We start from the raw sequence: 15,361 nt of genomic DNA, 5'->3' as shown, positions 1-15,361 counted from the left end.
CTGTCGCCGCCGGGGACTCGAGAGACCTGGCCAAACCAGGGGTCGAACACAGTCTGAGTAAATATACACTTGTGAAAGTCCCTCCTTTCGGGAGAGCTTCGTTTCAATGTTCAGCGCCTATCAGCGCCATCATCCACAGCCCAACGTCACGGTTGACCGACTTTGGAGCTTATCTGGATCGCCAGACTTAAACGAAGAGGTGACTGTGCAAGATGCGCTTTTCGAGGGGAAAGTGAACTCTACCACCAGACTCCAGTCGAGTCATACAGGCCTGAGTCATACAAGAGTCATAAATAGTTGTGTTTCAATATCGAGGCGCCCGCGTGCAACTTTGACTCCTACCTCGACACCCAGTCGCCCTTAATCTTTCCTATAGAATTCCGGCATTATTCATCATGCCTGGCGACGAAACACTGCAGCAAAATCACGAAGATTCGGGCTCAGAGTCCGAAGGTGAAGAGGATGTCCTTCCTCAAGTTGAGGTGGATCCCTCGACGCTTACACCTCTTTCGCCCGAGGTCATATCAAAACAGGTAAGAACACACCGCACGGATAGCAGAATGATCTACCCTGACTGTTTCAAGGCTACTATCAATTTAGGTGGGCATTAGATCTCGCAAAAAAACACGATCGATGTGATGAGCAACGAACACAGGTACTATCGGACATGTCGCACACGGAAAGTCTACAGTGGTGAAGGCGTTATCAGGAGTCATGACAGTCAGATTCAAGAATGAGCTAGTAAGGAATATTACTATCAAGCTGGGCTATGCAAATGCAAAAGTGCGTAACACAGAGAAAAGCGTCTACGCTACTTCTGATCATCCAGCTAGATCTACAAATGCTCGAACGAAGCATGTCCTCGACCAGGATGCTACAGATCATACCGTTCAGATAAAGAAGACAATCCTCCTTGTGAACGTCCTGGATGTGGTCACCGAATGAAGTTGCTCAGACACATCTCCTTCGTCGATTGTCCCGGACACGACATTCTCATGGCCACTATGTTGAACGGCGCCGCAGTCATGGATGCTGCACTACTTCTTGTCGCTGCGAATGAAACTTGCCCCCAGCCTCAGACTTCGGAACATCTGGCTGCCGTAGAAATTATGAGGCTCGAAAATATCATCATACTGCAGAACAAGGTCGATTTGATCAAGGAGGCCCAGGCTTTGGAACATCAAAAGAGTATAGCAGGTTTTGTTAAGGGTCAGACGATTCTCTTTATTTCCTTGGTTCAAACAACTGATGAACGTTACGCATTTCAGGCACCGTCGCTGAAAACTCGCCCATCGTCCCCATATCTGCCCAGTTAAAATACAATATCGATGCCGTCAACGAATACATCGTCAAAAATATTCCTATTCCCGTTCGCGACTTCTTGTCCCAACCTAAACTCATCGTCATTCGATCATTTGACGTAAACAAGCCAGGTGCAGAGGTTGACGAACTCAAGGGTGGCGTAGCTGGAGGATCTATACTTACAGGTGTCTTGCGACTGGGCCAGGAAATTGAAATAAGGCCTGGTATCGTCACAAAAGACGCTCAAGGACGCGCCCGTTGTCAACCGATATTCAGCCGAATCATATCTCTCCTTGCGGAGAACAATTCTCTGCAATTTGCTGTTCCAGGGGGATTGATTGGTGTTGGGACTAGGATTGACCCTACGTTGTGTAGAGCGGATAGGTTGGTGGGACAAGTATTGGGTGCCGTTGGCACCTTGCCTCAGGTATATTCGGGTCAGTTGAATGAATCTTGGGTACCTGCCGAATCACTAAAAACAGCTTTACAGAACTTGAAATCAGTCTTTTCCTCCTTCGACGTCTGCTAGGTGTCAAGAGTGAGGATAAGAAGCAAACGAAAGTTTCAAAGCTAACCAAAAATGAAATTTTACTCGTCAACATTGGCTCTACATCGACGGGTGGTCGTGTCGTCAGCGTCAAGGCTGATTTAGCCAAAATCCAGTTAACATCACCTGCATGTACTGAGATCGGTGAAAAGGTTGCGTTGTCTCGGAGAATCGAGAAGCATTGGCGTCTAGTCGGTTAGTGCAGCTATTGGAATCTTGTTTCTACAATTTCCTGACTTTCCCACCTACCTTCCAGGATGGGGCAGCGTGCAACGTGGTACCGTATTGGAGGTAGATTAATAGAATTGTAGAGTATCGTTTTTTGTATGCAAACCACAAATTGTACACGTGAAACGAGAAATATCTTGGAAAATCCATAGTTCCATCAAGACAGTGGCCGGCCTCGTCGGCCATCTGAACCGTGCGTCTTCCTTCCTTTCCTCCATGGTCGAAATTACAATCCGAAAACGGCCACGCACGGAGGCAGTCATCACTCAAAGAAAATTTTTCAAGAAGACCGCCAGGGGAAAGGTTATTAAAGGTAAGGTCTAGGTCCTAGTACAGCACTCGGAATTTTGTCCTGAACGCAAACGGCAGTACTTCGCGAACGCTACCTCAGAGACGACGTTGCTTGTGGAATTGAGGGCTGCAGAGAATGTCCTACCACATCTGAAGAAACTTTACCTGTTAATGGTGACCAGAGACACCAATTGTATCCGAATGGACATATCGTCTTACCGGACACGAACGTATTCCTTGCCCAAGTGTGTGCTCGAAATCTTGCTCGTGATTCACCTTCAAATCCCGAAATAGATGGAGCTAGTCGAATCAGATTTGTTCAGCCCGCCGATCATACTTCTACAGACTGTGCTCGAGGAAGTCCGACATCGTTCGCTGCCATTATATAACCGTTTGAAGGCTTTAACCAAAGCGGATGACAAGCGGATATGGGTGTTTTATAATGAATATCGGTCGTATGTCGCTCGTTAGGGAACAGTTCCATGTTCTAATTCAGCTATAGAGAAACAGCGATCATACGAGAAGAGAACGAGACACCCAACGACCGGAACGACCGAGGTGCGTATCTTGTATCGCAACTCCTTACTCCCATCTTCATACCTTGTAACAGGCATTAGGAAAGCTACGGAGTGGTATAATACACATATCTCCCTTACGCGACCACCAGTCCGAGGAAGACCTCCACCCAAGCTTCCCACTGTCGTCTTATTAACGGAAGATGCTGGGAATCGTCAAAAGGCTGAACAATCAGGTATAGCGACGATTTCAGGCGAGTACACCAGCTCGACTCGACTTCACTGATGGATGAACGTGCATGGACAGTTCGAAGATATGTGGAAGGGATGGCCGATTCTACCAAGCTTTTGGATCTCCTATCGGTCACCGGTTCAGACGAAATAGAGCCCACTAAGGCCTCCGGAGGTCGACAGGTCCTCTATCCAGAGGTACAGGCTTTTTATTTTACTATCCGACGAAGGCGTTGACCGAGCTACATACAGTATCTTCCCTCTGCAACACTCATAGCTGGTGTCAAAGCCGGTGAACTTCATCAAGGTCACTTCAATGCCAATACTTACAACTATCTAGAGGTACAGTGTGACTTGTTGTTTGCGTGTCGTTTTCGATGTTCACGGGAGACTACAAGGGGACTGTTCCAGTACCAGCTTTCGACAAGCCAGTTCTACTAGTCGGAAGAGAGAACATGAATCGTGCTGTCCAAGGTGACGTAGTGGTCGTTGAAATATTTGATGAAAAGGAGTGGAAGGCGCCCGCGGATGAAGTTGTAGATCAAGAAGGTTCGTTATGCGTTGAGATTCCTTCTAGTGAAATCGTTAAAGTTGCACTACAGCGACTCAGAAAAACGACGACGCGGAGGATTCCGGTGGGGAAGGTGACGAAAATGCAGAACAAGTAATAGCGAAGGAGTTTCGACTTCTTCGCAATGAAACTGCCTCACAGAAACCACCATCCGAACGGCAACCTACCGGCCGTGTCGTAGGCGTCATCAAGCGCAATTGGCGGGCTTATGTCTGCCATATCGACAGTACTTCCCTAATATCCACCCTGAACACCTCCCTTTCCACTCAGACCGTATTTGCGACACCAGTATCACGACTTCTTCCACGTATTCGTTTACGTACTCGCCAAGCACCATTACTTTTGAACCAAAAGGTCCTTGTGACGATTGACAGATGGGACACAACCTCTAGGTACCCTGAAGGTCACTTCGTGAGGGCCTTGGGAAAGGTCGAGAGTAAAGAGGCTGAGCAGGAGAGCTTGTTGCTAGAGTTTGATGTTCCCTATAGGCCATTCGGAAAAGCTATGTTGGACTGCTTGCCTCCCGAAGGAGATCAATGGGTAGTACCGCCAAAACAAACAGATCCTCAAAATGTGTGGCGAGATAGAGAAGACTTGAGAGAAGTTATTGTGTGTAGTATCGATCCCCCAGGTAGGCACAAGGGTCTTCCGTTGCGCCTCAGGAAATGTAATTATCGTTTGATTTGAATAGGTTGTCAAGATATCGACGATGCGCTTCACGCAAAACGATTACCCAGCGGTAATATTGAGGCAGGGGTCCGTAAGTATTGGACATCGGAACTACCAGTACTACAACGAACTCACTCTCAACTTAGATATTGCCGACGTATCCCATTTCGTACATCCCGATAATGCCATGGATGGTGAGGCTGCTGCACGCGGAACAACTGTCTATCTTGTAGACAAACGGATAGATATGTTGCCGTCACTACTAGGAACGAATCTTTGCTCTTTACGCCCCTTCGTGGAAAGACTAGCATTCTCTGTTATCTGGGTACGCTTTTGTTGGTTGGGGTAGACCCTGTCTGATAACACCTACTTCAGGAATTGACACCGGACGCAGATATCGTAAATGTTCGGTTCGCGAAATCTGTCATCGAATCAAATGCAGCGTTTACTTACGAGGAAGCCCAGATACGGAAGGATGACCCGTGAGCTTTCGAGTTTCAGTAGGCGGAAATCTTCCGGCCCTCACAATCATTCCCAGTAATCTTCAAGATGACCTGACCAACTCCATTCGTTTGCTCAACTCACTCGCCGTAAAGCTCAAAGGGAAGAGGATGGCGGCCGGTGCCCTCAACCTGGCTTCACCGGAAGTGAAGATCCATATGGACAGCGCTGAATCGTCAGATCCCATCGACGTCGAACAAAAAGAGCTTAGAGAAACCAATAGTTTGGTTGAGGAGTTCATGTTATTGGCAAATGTGAGCGTAGCGAGGAAGATTGAGGAGGGCTTCCCTCAAACGGCTGTTCTGAGGTGACGTATCGACCCCATTCTTTATATTGCAAGATTGCTTAGCGTCAGTGTTGGTATAGGCGACATCTTCCACCGCCCAAGACCAATTTCGAGAAACTACAAGATATATTGAGAAAGGCAAAGGGCATGGATCTGGACGTGAGCAGCTCCGGAGCGTTGGCAAAGTCTTTGGACAAATGTGTGGTGAGTTCATCTATTCTTTTCTAGTTATATGCAGGTAATCTCAAGCCACGGCAGGATCCCAAAGAGCCATCTTTCAATACTCTCGTTCGTATCATGGCGACAAGGTGCATGCTTTCTGCGGAGTACTTCTGTTCGGGGAGCGTTGGTAGGGACACATTCCGGCATTATGGGTTGGCTAGCGAAATCTATACACACTTTACCAGTCCTATACGGCGATATGCAGGCATGATTTCTCCCTCATTTTACCCTTTCCCTGACTGATGCCACATCGATCTAGATGTTCTGGTGCACAGACAACTGTCTGCCGCTATCGGATTTACTCCCCTCCATGCATCATTACATTCGAAATCGCATGTCGAACGTGTGATGGGTGTGATTAATCGTAGACATAGGATGGCGCAAATGGCTGGGCGAGCCAGTGTCGAGTTTTACGTTGGATTGGCGTTGAAGGGGCGCACGGAGGCAAAGGGGGTAGTACGAGAAGAAGCTTTCGTTATACGAACTTTTAGGAATGGCGTGGGAGTGTTTGTGTCAAAGTCAGATCTTCCATTCTACACCTTCGGTACATGGCTTGCTGACTTGCGCGTAGACTCGGCATTGAGGGCCTGGTAACTTTCAAGCGTGACACACACACATTCGATGCGGAGAGTTATACGATCAGCATTCCCGTTCCAGGAGACGGTGTAAAGAAGATCTCGGTGTTTGATAAGGTACTAGTGCAGATTGGGTTGGAGAAAGATAAGAATACGCAGCGAAATAGGGTGAAGATGGTTTTACTCGAACCAATAGATTCTGCGGCTCTCTAGGAGCTTGTCAAAACTCTGACTTTCCTGTATGTGTTGATATTGGCAGCTAATCGATATTGACACGCGTTAATTTGACTCGGAATCAAAAAAGTCACGGCGCCCTCGGCACGGGTGACACGCGTCTCCGGCTTTTCGTTTGCTAGCCGAGCCGGGCGTCTGTGCTAAGCGTGATGACGTATCCTTGCCGTTTCTGTCGTCCGATCTGCAGTCATTACTGCCGCCGCCCACATATGTCACTTCAAGCCGACTCTCATATGGAACGGTTTATAAACCTCCTTCGTTTTGTCTTTCCAGTTCATTGACCTCATCTGAACACTCTCTACCATCAACATGTACAGCCGACCTCCCTTCCATTGGCATTCGTGGTATCATCATCACCGCGATGCTCATCGTCCTTCTCGTCTGCTATGGTTTCTCCTCGGTGCAGGCACAGCGACATTTGTCATCTTCCGCAAAGAGGCGCATCGGAACAGTGAAGCAAATTGGGGACATTGCCGAAAAGTACCAGTACAAGCCCCGCCACAGATGCAAGCCAACCTCGAGCGTGAACGATCCATAGAACCTTTCCAGATTCCTGTACCACAGCATGTCCAGCCCCGAATCCCTATCGATCACACCTTACCACCATCGTCCACCTCGACGCAGACACAGACAGCCTCACCAGCGGGTCACTCATACCCATTCCAATGGGGTTTTCAAAGTTTCGAGCAGCAGAGAGCTCAGTGGGAACAGGACAGAGAACGGTTGCTGAAGAAGGCTCACGAGGCGGTGCGTTTACTACTGGCTGCTATTGACACCAAGACCTCATTTATTCTCGTATATAGATGTCAGACATGTCCGAGACCACTCTAGAATCTCTTTCTGGGACCATCGAAACTCTCCGAGCCGTAGGTCTCCACTTAGTTGCTAAGACGAGCCTTTTTTTTCTCAAGAACATATCAGAAACTAGCAGATCATCGTGCTCAACGCGAGAAGCAGCAGAAGCAGCTCGAACAGGAATTAGAGGAAAAGAAGAAAAACTCACCTCGATGGGTGTAAACTGCCACTCCCCAACTCCTTCCAAGATCGGACCTTCATGGAGGGTCTGGTTAAATATCGATACCTGGCCGACTCCATCGTTCTGTCGAGCTGAAACTTGGCTTCCTAAAGGTGATCAGACAGTTTGTTCTGGTTGTGCCGCCAACAACTTCACGACGGCAAAGGCAAGAGAAAGAGACAGAAATCGAAAGAAATGGTGCTGGTATTAAATTGGACTTCACGCTTCTTCTCATTTACATATCCAACAATTCAACTGTAACTGTATTTATCTCAACCTCTATCCTTATTATCAAACCGCTATCATTCGTTTGGGTCATCAAGATGCTTATCGCATCTAATCAACAAGCTTATGACCCGGCCCTTTGTGCCGAGTTTTTTTGCATGTTTATACACCTGCTTACTTGTGCTCTGTAGGAGTTCTGCAGGTAGTGAACAGCATGAATCACCCATGGGGGGAAAGTTTGTGTCCCTTGGCCCACTGTATTCATATCACATGACCTGTTCTGTGAACATCCTGTGTCAGAGGCGTAATTACACCTGTCCTACCCGTTACCCATGGAAAAAAGTATGGTGGGTATGGGACTTGTACAGGGTGACTAATCCATTCCAGCCCCATCCCATGCACAGGAAAACCCACCAACCCGTGCTGTTCCAACTTCCCTATCTGCAGGTATGGCCATGCTCTATCCCATTTTACAGGTACAAACCCATGGGGAAAGTATTCTGTGCCAAATCAGTACATGTTGTATAGTGGGTGACATAAATAGCAGGTGGAGGACTTGTACTGTGTACAGAACTTTGTACAGGGTGGCCTACCCCATTCCCTCCCTGTCCCATGCACAGAAAAACCTGTAACCTGTGGAAAAACAGTACAGTTAGAGAAGGGGAGAGGAGACAGTGAGAGATGACAAATTATTACCAAAAAAGTGTGTGGGAATATAAAAGTTACATCTCATAACAGTTGAAGTATAGATGCATGTCAGATAACAGTAGGAATAAATAAACAGGAACATGAAAAATACTATGTTACTGTAGCTCAAAGGGAGGGGACATTGTCGTGCACGCAGGAAATTTCGATCTCCGCTTTAATTTACCCTGGTCCTGTCGCATAGATCATTTTTTGGAGATAATCGCTGATAATCGCTGATAATCAGGTCTCTTTGTCCCATTATATATAGGATATCATGGCCGGGCTAAAGAGGGGGGGAAGTGCATTTAATTTGGAGGGGATACGTCTCCGACACCAGGAGTAAACTGGGTATCTGTCTTACGGAATTAGTTCTTCAGACTACATGCTTTCGACAAATGCATATTACAGCATTCTCAAATTGACAAGGAATAACAGGTGAAGATTTAGAGCACATAATATCCCGAGCAAACGCCCTTCACCGTCAACGCGAAGGAAAGGAAACCTCGGGCTGAGGTTATTCCAGCACCCAGCAAGATCCAGGAGTCAAATCACTTAATTTGCTCTGTGGACATCGATGGGAAGGATCGATAGGAGTAAAGAGGAGTCGTTCGTCTCATGCCAGTCGCTGTCCTATCACCGACGAACTTGCAAGCTGGGTATTGATATATTGACAACTCCAAGTTGCAAGCTCGTGATATACGGGCCGGTTACAGACTCGCAGGGATGAGATGGGAAGGGATTGGGGCTCCCGCTATCATAGCACCCATACCGCCCTCACTTTGTTCCAGAAGCACCGCCGGGCATCTACGACCAGAGCAACCATCGGTACTCCGACACAAAGAAGTTCGTTGAAGGGCCTCCAAAGTCAAGGCAGGGATGGGAAATGAGGTCTCCGAAAAATACGTTTGGATTGCCAGCAACATTTCCAGATCGTCTTTGGACATCGCGTCTTTTCCTGATTTGAATGACGAATCCAAACCCCCGTCAAACGATTTGCCTGGGCGAGTTCGAGAACCGTGGACTGATAAGGCGGCCCTTGAGGGAGGTGATATAAAATCGTTTGGCAGAAGACGTGGAGCTTTCAAGCAGATGAGACGTGGTAGAACGACATTCTTGTCGTGAACGAGAAACTTGTTGGTTTGGTTTGTTGAGTGAAAAGCAAAAGCAGTTTCTTTGCGAGATGAACAGCGTTCAAAGGAAGGAAGTTCCGAAGAGCCCCTAGCAGGAGACACCTTCTGCCTCGGTGAACCGCAATCCCTGGTTCAATCCACCTCACGTAGTTTGAAAGCCTTGTAATTCGTTCAACCTCTATGACCAAGCATTTGAGAGCAAGCAAATTCTTGATTTTGAAGAAATGTACGAATAAGTGAGTCGGACCCAAGTCATGTGGTCGCGTCCAACAGACCTCCGGTCCCGGGACCTTCCAGGTGACTCGACATGCTCCCTTCAACTTGTTTCTCCTCGACCCGCTGAGCTCATCTATTCAGGTTCAATACTATAATGTCACCTAGCTTGGTAGTCAAGTCCTTCAACGTTATTCAAGATATCAGGAATACACCATCAATTATCCTTTCAGTCGATGCCCTTCAACTTGGCCAAACTGTCATCCCCAGAAGCCGCATTACATTCCTTTCATGGAGCCGGAGTCCTTGTGGGCTGGTTGGGGGCCAGTACTTGTCAATCACGATTCAATGGGATCTGGATTGAAAACATAGCGGGAAGGGCTCGACAGCTACTTCGTATTCGTTGGAGTTTTCCCCCGTTCTGTATACATATCGGAGTCGTCACTGTTCCACTCCACTTTCGGAACCTGCTAATAGGCGTCCTTATTCAATAATTGGACCACTTCTCACTGTACGGGCTCCGTCGGTATCAACGGGCATGTTTGCGTAGATCATCCGGAAATCGAGGAATGGCTTCATACCACTCTTCTTGGCTTGCAAGCGTTTGGTCATGTAAAACGCTCTACTAGCCTAAAACAGTTGTTCACATGTACCTGCTATTCTATCCATCGGAATACCGCTCTGTCCACAAATTTGTGCTATCATGGTACCTTTGCGGATCCATTGGTGCGTATGTTCTTCTGGATTCTGAGGCCTCTCTAACATTAGCCACCAGCCAACTATGTGGGAGGCCTTATTTAACCGCGAAAAGGGATGTCTGATGGAGTTGGAGTTTCCCTGTCGTTTTATGACGTGAAGAATAGGGAACGTGAACGTGTGTATCATGAATGGGGGTAACCGGTGGTTGGTGACTGGTGATTGGGTTGCACTCCAATGCAGGGCTTTTCTAGCATTTTTTGTGCAGATAGCATCGATCGGGTGACCCACACTCCAAGATTTTTGTACGGCCGACAGAAGCGGGACCCATCCAAGACGCAGGGCCGCGAATCAATCCAACGTTCTTGGTGTGCACTACCCATAATCTTGATTGTTCCTGTAACTTGCTCACAGCTTGCTGTCATTGCTATGATTTTCAAGTTTGGGCCATCATGCACGTGCATCAACAGCTCTTCGCGACCTTAGTTCTCACTCCACATTGCCGCCTCCTCAATTGACTTTCTGAGGTTACTTTTGGCCAAGTCCCCGCAAAGCGGGTAGTGGATCAGGAGCAATTATAGACTCTCGATCTGCTGTCAGGAACTTGGGTGATTTCTTGCGGGAATGAGCACTATCAGTCCCGGCGTCCCTTGTACTTTCGACTTAATGGTGAATAGAGGGCCCTCCTATTACACGGTCGCTCCTCATTCAGTTGCAAGCTCAAGACGCTCAAGTCCATTCGTATCATTCTGTTGCGAGTGCGAAAGACTTCCAGTACGACTATCGACCTATGCCGTGCCCGAGTTGCAGAAATTAGAAGTGACAAGTGCGTTACAAGATTTTGTGATTTTTCCCATCCTCCCATCCTCCCAATGCATCTCTCGCGCCCATCAAGGTGCTGACTGTGCCCTTGTAACTTGCTATGAAGTTCAAACGTCTTTTCGTCTCCCGCTTATTTATTATTACCGTACTGGACCGGGTGGAATCGTTCTCACTCAGCTCCGAAGAACTTAGAAGGATGCGGGGAAAACAAATACACAATCAAAATTTAAATTAAAGTTATCAAACGTAGGATTCTGTGATCTATACACCTGCCTAAATGTGTGTACAACGGCGAGATTTCCACGCACAGACTCTCATTCAAAAAAAAAACCGCATGTCCGACCAAAAGATGGATTTCCGCGGCTCGAATGTCATAGTACGCGTTTGTTCAACGTGCCAATTAATCGAAATGCTTCATGTCTCTGAACCATGGTTGTACTTATAATCATGGCAATCGTCAACTAAAAATGGACGGGCTGAAGGCGAGCGTGCGATCTACTTATAGTTAGTTAATGTACAAGAAACTACATATACATAATACATATCAGGATACATGTGGAGGAGATACTTTTGAGACAGGCAGTAACCTACATAATCGTACCACCTGGAACTCGAAACAAGTTTATCGCCCTTTTCGAACAAGCATACTCCAGCTGCGCATCTAGGCTCCGTCCGACTTCATTGCCACCTCCAGCATAATGAAACGCGGTCACAGTCCTCAGCCCAGGTTGCCACTTGGGATTTGCCAACGCCACTACCAGTATTTCAGCCGCGTCTCTCGAGTACGTGACAGCGAGGGATCGCAGGTCAGCTGCTATGTTATAAAATAACTTCTGCCATTGCCAACCGTACCCAGAAACCCGAAGGCTTTTCAATTTTGGAAAATGTGGCAATGCGTCAACAAGATCGGGATCACCCTTCCGCGGGCTGTCGGCGGGACCTTTTACGTGAAGTGAGCTAACAGCTCGGCCGATTGTGCGTCCCAACAAATCTGCAGAACGTGAAAGTTGCTGCAGTTCTAGATACTCGAGTGAATGGGATGAACTGGCGAGTAACCATTGGTATTGAGACAGCGTGAGTTCAGCTTGGGAAAGCTGCAAAGTCTTGAGGCGGAATGTGGGGGGTGCTATACGCCTCATTTCTCGACCGGGACGCGAAGAGTCGGCAATGAGGTAGATGATATTTAGGCGAGTAAGATTGGGAAGGTGAGGTAGAAGGGGGGCAAGCAAGTCGAGGTACTGGCTAGTCACTCGAAGCCATTGTAATGACTGAAACACGGGGAGAGAGGCCAGAAACGGAAACTCTAAGGGTCCCCATTCTGCTTCCAGACACCATAATTCTGGGCAGAGAGACACGATGCGTGTAACAATCTGCGCAAAAGTCTGTTCCCCAACAGCGTCATAGGGGTTCTGGTAACAGAAGCAAAGGTGGCGTACTGGGTAAGGACTCCCAGTATTCCCCTGTAACGTTCGAAGTAGCAATCTGGCCGTTTTGATATTGCCTTCGGAAAAGTGCTGTTAACGAGACGTGGGAGCGTCAAGATAAAATTGCGCCTACATAGAACTAGCCGGCGTGTATAAAGAACACCTCTTGCTGCAGAATACCAGAGCCTTGACACGAGACAGCATCGACTGAGCATTTGAATCGAACGGTTCAGAGCCCGAAGGGCTTGTTCCTTGGAAAGTAGCGCCGAGTTGTGGTCATCAAAAAGCATCTCAAAGACTTGAATCAGTATTTCAGGAGGCAGAGCCCGGAGTTTCCGATCCCCAGCAGAACTCCGCACTTTGCTTGGTTTGTAGTAATCCGAATGAAGTGGAGCTCTGGCAGGTGTGACCATACCGGACGGACGACGATGGGTCCCTTCTCGTGAAGTCCCATCGCTCTAGATCCCGAATTAATTGAAGCGTCTGACGCGAGCAAATCGATCTTACCCTCTCGCTGAACGTTACCGTCCCCCTGCTAACTTGGATGTGGTGTGATGATGATGAATAACGCTCCAGCGTGAGTGACCTCGAACCGGGGGCAGCAAGTCTCGAAGAGAGCTCATATAGGGATTGCGGAAGGTGCTGACTGGGTGAGTTGTGTGCCCAAGGGGACATCTCTGGATAAAAGTAAAAGATGGACGAGCCGGGCGACTCGCACGAGAAGGTTCTGAACAATCATTATAAGGAGAAGTGGCACTGCTCCGGCATGGTCCGTGATCATTTCCCATGAGCCTTGAGGCTTCCTTGAAGGTTACAATGTTATGAAGGGCTTTCCTTTGGAAAATAAAATTTCGCGAGGAGGCCGGTATTGCTCCAAAAGCAGTAAAGGCTAGTAACGGCTAAGTGAGTCGACGGAGTAACGGAAGCAAATCATGCAGATCCAGAACCCGGGACCAAAACATGGGAAGATGTCAGGGATGGAGAGGGACTATGGTGACTTGCATCTTTTAATATCCATGAGCCTCGAGGTTTGAGCTGGTACCTCCGTTTTGAACCAGGACTGGGACTGTCAACTATTGATAGTATGGAGGATCAGCTTTTGAGTAACAGCTCGAGGCTGGAGGCTCAGATCGTAAGCACCCGGGTAGGAGGGGATATATATCAGGGACAATCCCCACATGAGGAAGCCGACAACCGTTGGGTAATGGCGAAGGCAAGTATGCGCAGTGTCGTGACATCCGGGATATGCACATGTGGCTTTCTCATAAGGTCGCTAGATGATCATAAATTAAAAACCTTAGCCTTTTCCAAACTTTTCATGACCACTTTCTACTCACAGAAAAACGAGCGACTACTGCATACACCAAATGGGTTCTGTGGACATGTTAACAGATACCCCTGCATAACTCTGCGGATCCCATAAAGGTTCTTGTTGGTTTGACTTGAATCAGGATACGAGGTGTCGAAGTGCTGAAAGAAAGCGTAAGCTCAACGTCATTGAGCACGCCGTCGCTTATGTAAGCAAACGAGCAGGCCTGCCCTTTGTGCTCGGGCTTGTACGACTACCATGGTGGACGTTGTTCTCTCGAAAGCTCTCTAAACTGCTTGAAAACCTCTCTACGCTACGCCCTTTATCACTATAACGCCAAAGAGCGTCAGTGTCGATCTTGCACAAACGGTACTCTTGCCACAGTTACACACAGCCCATTGCAATTGTAAGTTCCAGTCTCTCGCTGTCCAATTTGAGCTCACGCGTGTCTTACGTCTCGTTGCTCTTAGAGTGTTCCGGATAAATGGGACAACACAAATTTGTCTGTGCCAGGTCCCGCAACACCACCGTGTGGCGCGTCTCTAGGTGCCACTTCCCCACCGGCGACCAACCCATTTTGAGCGGAGATTGCTGTAGGAGACCCACCAAGCGAAGGAAGACTTCTTATGGGAAGGATGGGCGGGGAAATGGAAATGAAATGAGGGCTTCATCCGTGGTGTGTCGGCCGAGTACTATCTGTGCGTCTCTTTCTCTAAACCAGGACACTATCTTTATCTTTAGGCTTTACCGGTTTCGCAGACATCAAAAACGTCGATCAGCTGTACACTTCAACCGCTCGGAAGATCTCTCTTCATCGATCCTCGGACTCACGATAGCCACAGAAACGTGACCTCTTCTCCACTTCATTTCTCGGGAAATTACGACCTCTATCCTACCAACGAACATCCTTTTGTCAGCACAGGCTTCACAGGAGAACCGCTGATACAATACAGTGACTTGTATACTTCCCTTTCCCAGTCGCGTTCAAACGCATCACGACCCAAGGCCGAGTGCCATATTCCAGACGAAGACAATATGGTCTCCGATGGTTTACTTTTGGTCACTAGCATCATTGACCCCCTGGCACATGAGAATCCACACACTATACGCCTTACCCAGATCATGACACTTCCTACACTTTCACTCACTTTCGATGAATTACACGACACCCCAGACTCTCTGACGTATCGCAGCCCAACTGACGTCGAAAAATCTCGTGGTCTCTCAGCCAGTCTCCATGTTGACAGCTCTGATTTACAGTTGGACATCGTTGATAGCTTTGGTGAATTCAAGATGAAGAGAGTGTGGGTAAGGACTAGCGATGATGGCTCCCATGACATGGAGCTCTTCCAAGGATACTTTTTACTTAACATCTTCTATGGCGAAGAATACGAGGCGCGGGGGCGCGCACCCATTGCTACTCACCAATTGAGGTTCTGGGGTATACGACAGAATGGAGATGGAAGTGGAAACACGGGACAAAAACTCCGCGAGTCCACCGGTTAGAAGTTTGTGTGACCTGCCGTGTTTCGCCTCATACTAGAGTTACCTAGCTATCTATACAAAATTGTTTCCTGGCTTGGTATTTGCATTATTATGGACAGGCTATTTGGCGGCAGCTCGTAAACCAAACAAGTCGAAAACTGTGTCTAGCACTCTACAACGGAG

At 47.9% G+C, this 15,361-nt stretch overlaps 5 protein-coding genes across 6 annotated transcripts; 4 read left to right on the top strand and 1 right to left on the bottom strand.

Annotated features, from left to right (window-relative positions):
- Nucleotides 1-395: 395 nt before the first annotated feature.
- On the top strand, nucleotides 396-2,149 carry E1B28_007387 (uncharacterized protein; the record flags this gene model as incomplete). The annotated part of the gene is made up of 7 exons (XM_043152120.1): nucleotides 396-533; nucleotides 585-600; nucleotides 656-783; nucleotides 834-1,209; nucleotides 1,269-1,739; nucleotides 1,793-2,044; nucleotides 2,106-2,149. The coding sequence occupies 7 exons, from the start codon at nucleotides 396-398 to the stop codon at nucleotides 2,147-2,149; spliced, it is 1,425 nt and encodes a 474-aa protein (XP_043010206.1).
- Nucleotides 2,150-2,293: 144 nt separating this feature from the next.
- Nucleotides 2,294-3,169, top strand: E1B28_007386 (uncharacterized protein; the record flags this gene model as incomplete). The annotated part of the gene is made up of 5 exons (XM_043152119.1): nucleotides 2,294-2,390; nucleotides 2,447-2,613; nucleotides 2,663-2,823; nucleotides 2,871-2,926; nucleotides 2,979-3,169. 5 exons carry the CDS (start codon nucleotides 2,294-2,296, stop codon nucleotides 3,167-3,169), a joined length of 672 nt encoding a protein of 223 aa, XP_043010205.1.
- A 3,231-nt stretch (nucleotides 3,170-6,400) lies between these two features.
- On the top strand, nucleotides 6,401-7,546 carry E1B28_007385 (uncharacterized protein). The gene is made up of 3 exons (XM_043152118.1): nucleotides 6,401-6,919; nucleotides 6,976-7,038; nucleotides 7,094-7,546. Exons 1-3 carry the CDS (start codon nucleotides 6,482-6,484, stop codon nucleotides 7,187-7,189), a joined length of 597 nt encoding a protein of 198 aa, XP_043010204.1. The 5' UTR covers nucleotides 6,401-6,481; the 3' UTR covers nucleotides 7,190-7,546.
- A 3,885-nt stretch (nucleotides 7,547-11,431) lies between these two features.
- On the bottom strand, nucleotides 11,432-13,884 carry E1B28_007384 (uncharacterized protein). 2 transcript variants are annotated; one of them, XM_043152116.1, is made up of 4 exons: nucleotides 13,722-13,884; nucleotides 12,892-13,657; nucleotides 12,518-12,842; nucleotides 11,432-12,461 (listed from the first exon to the last, which is right to left on the bottom strand). In XM_043152116.1, the coding sequence occupies exons 2-4, from the start codon at nucleotides 13,057-13,059 to the stop codon at nucleotides 11,548-11,550; spliced, it is 1,407 nt and encodes a 468-aa protein (XP_043010202.1). In that variant the 5' UTR covers nucleotides 13,060-13,657; nucleotides 13,722-13,884; the 3' UTR covers nucleotides 11,432-11,547. The 2 variants fall into 2 exon arrangements, with proteins under 2 accessions (XP_043010202.1, XP_043010203.1); XM_043152117.1 differs by having other exon boundaries at nucleotides 11,432-12,342; nucleotides 12,397-12,461; nucleotides 12,518-13,657; nucleotides 13,722-13,861.
- An 844-nt stretch (nucleotides 13,885-14,728) lies between these two features.
- Nucleotides 14,729-15,199, top strand: E1B28_007383 (uncharacterized protein; the record flags this gene model as incomplete). Its single annotated transcript, XM_043152115.1, has 1 exon — nucleotides 14,729-15,199. The coding sequence occupies one exon, from the start codon at nucleotides 14,729-14,731 to the stop codon at nucleotides 15,197-15,199; it is 471 nt and encodes a 156-aa protein (XP_043010201.1).
- Nucleotides 15,200-15,361: the final 162 nt, after the last annotated feature.

Source organism: Marasmius oreades, chromosome 4, assembly GCF_018924745.1.
Source record: "Marasmius oreades isolate 03SP1 chromosome 4, whole genome shotgun sequence".
NCBI classification, from domain to species: domain Eukaryota; kingdom Fungi; phylum Basidiomycota; class Agaricomycetes; order Agaricales; family Marasmiaceae; genus Marasmius; species Marasmius oreades.
The sequence above is the reverse complement of the archived record's forward strand: the minus strand, read 5'-3'. Positions and strand labels throughout refer to the sequence as shown.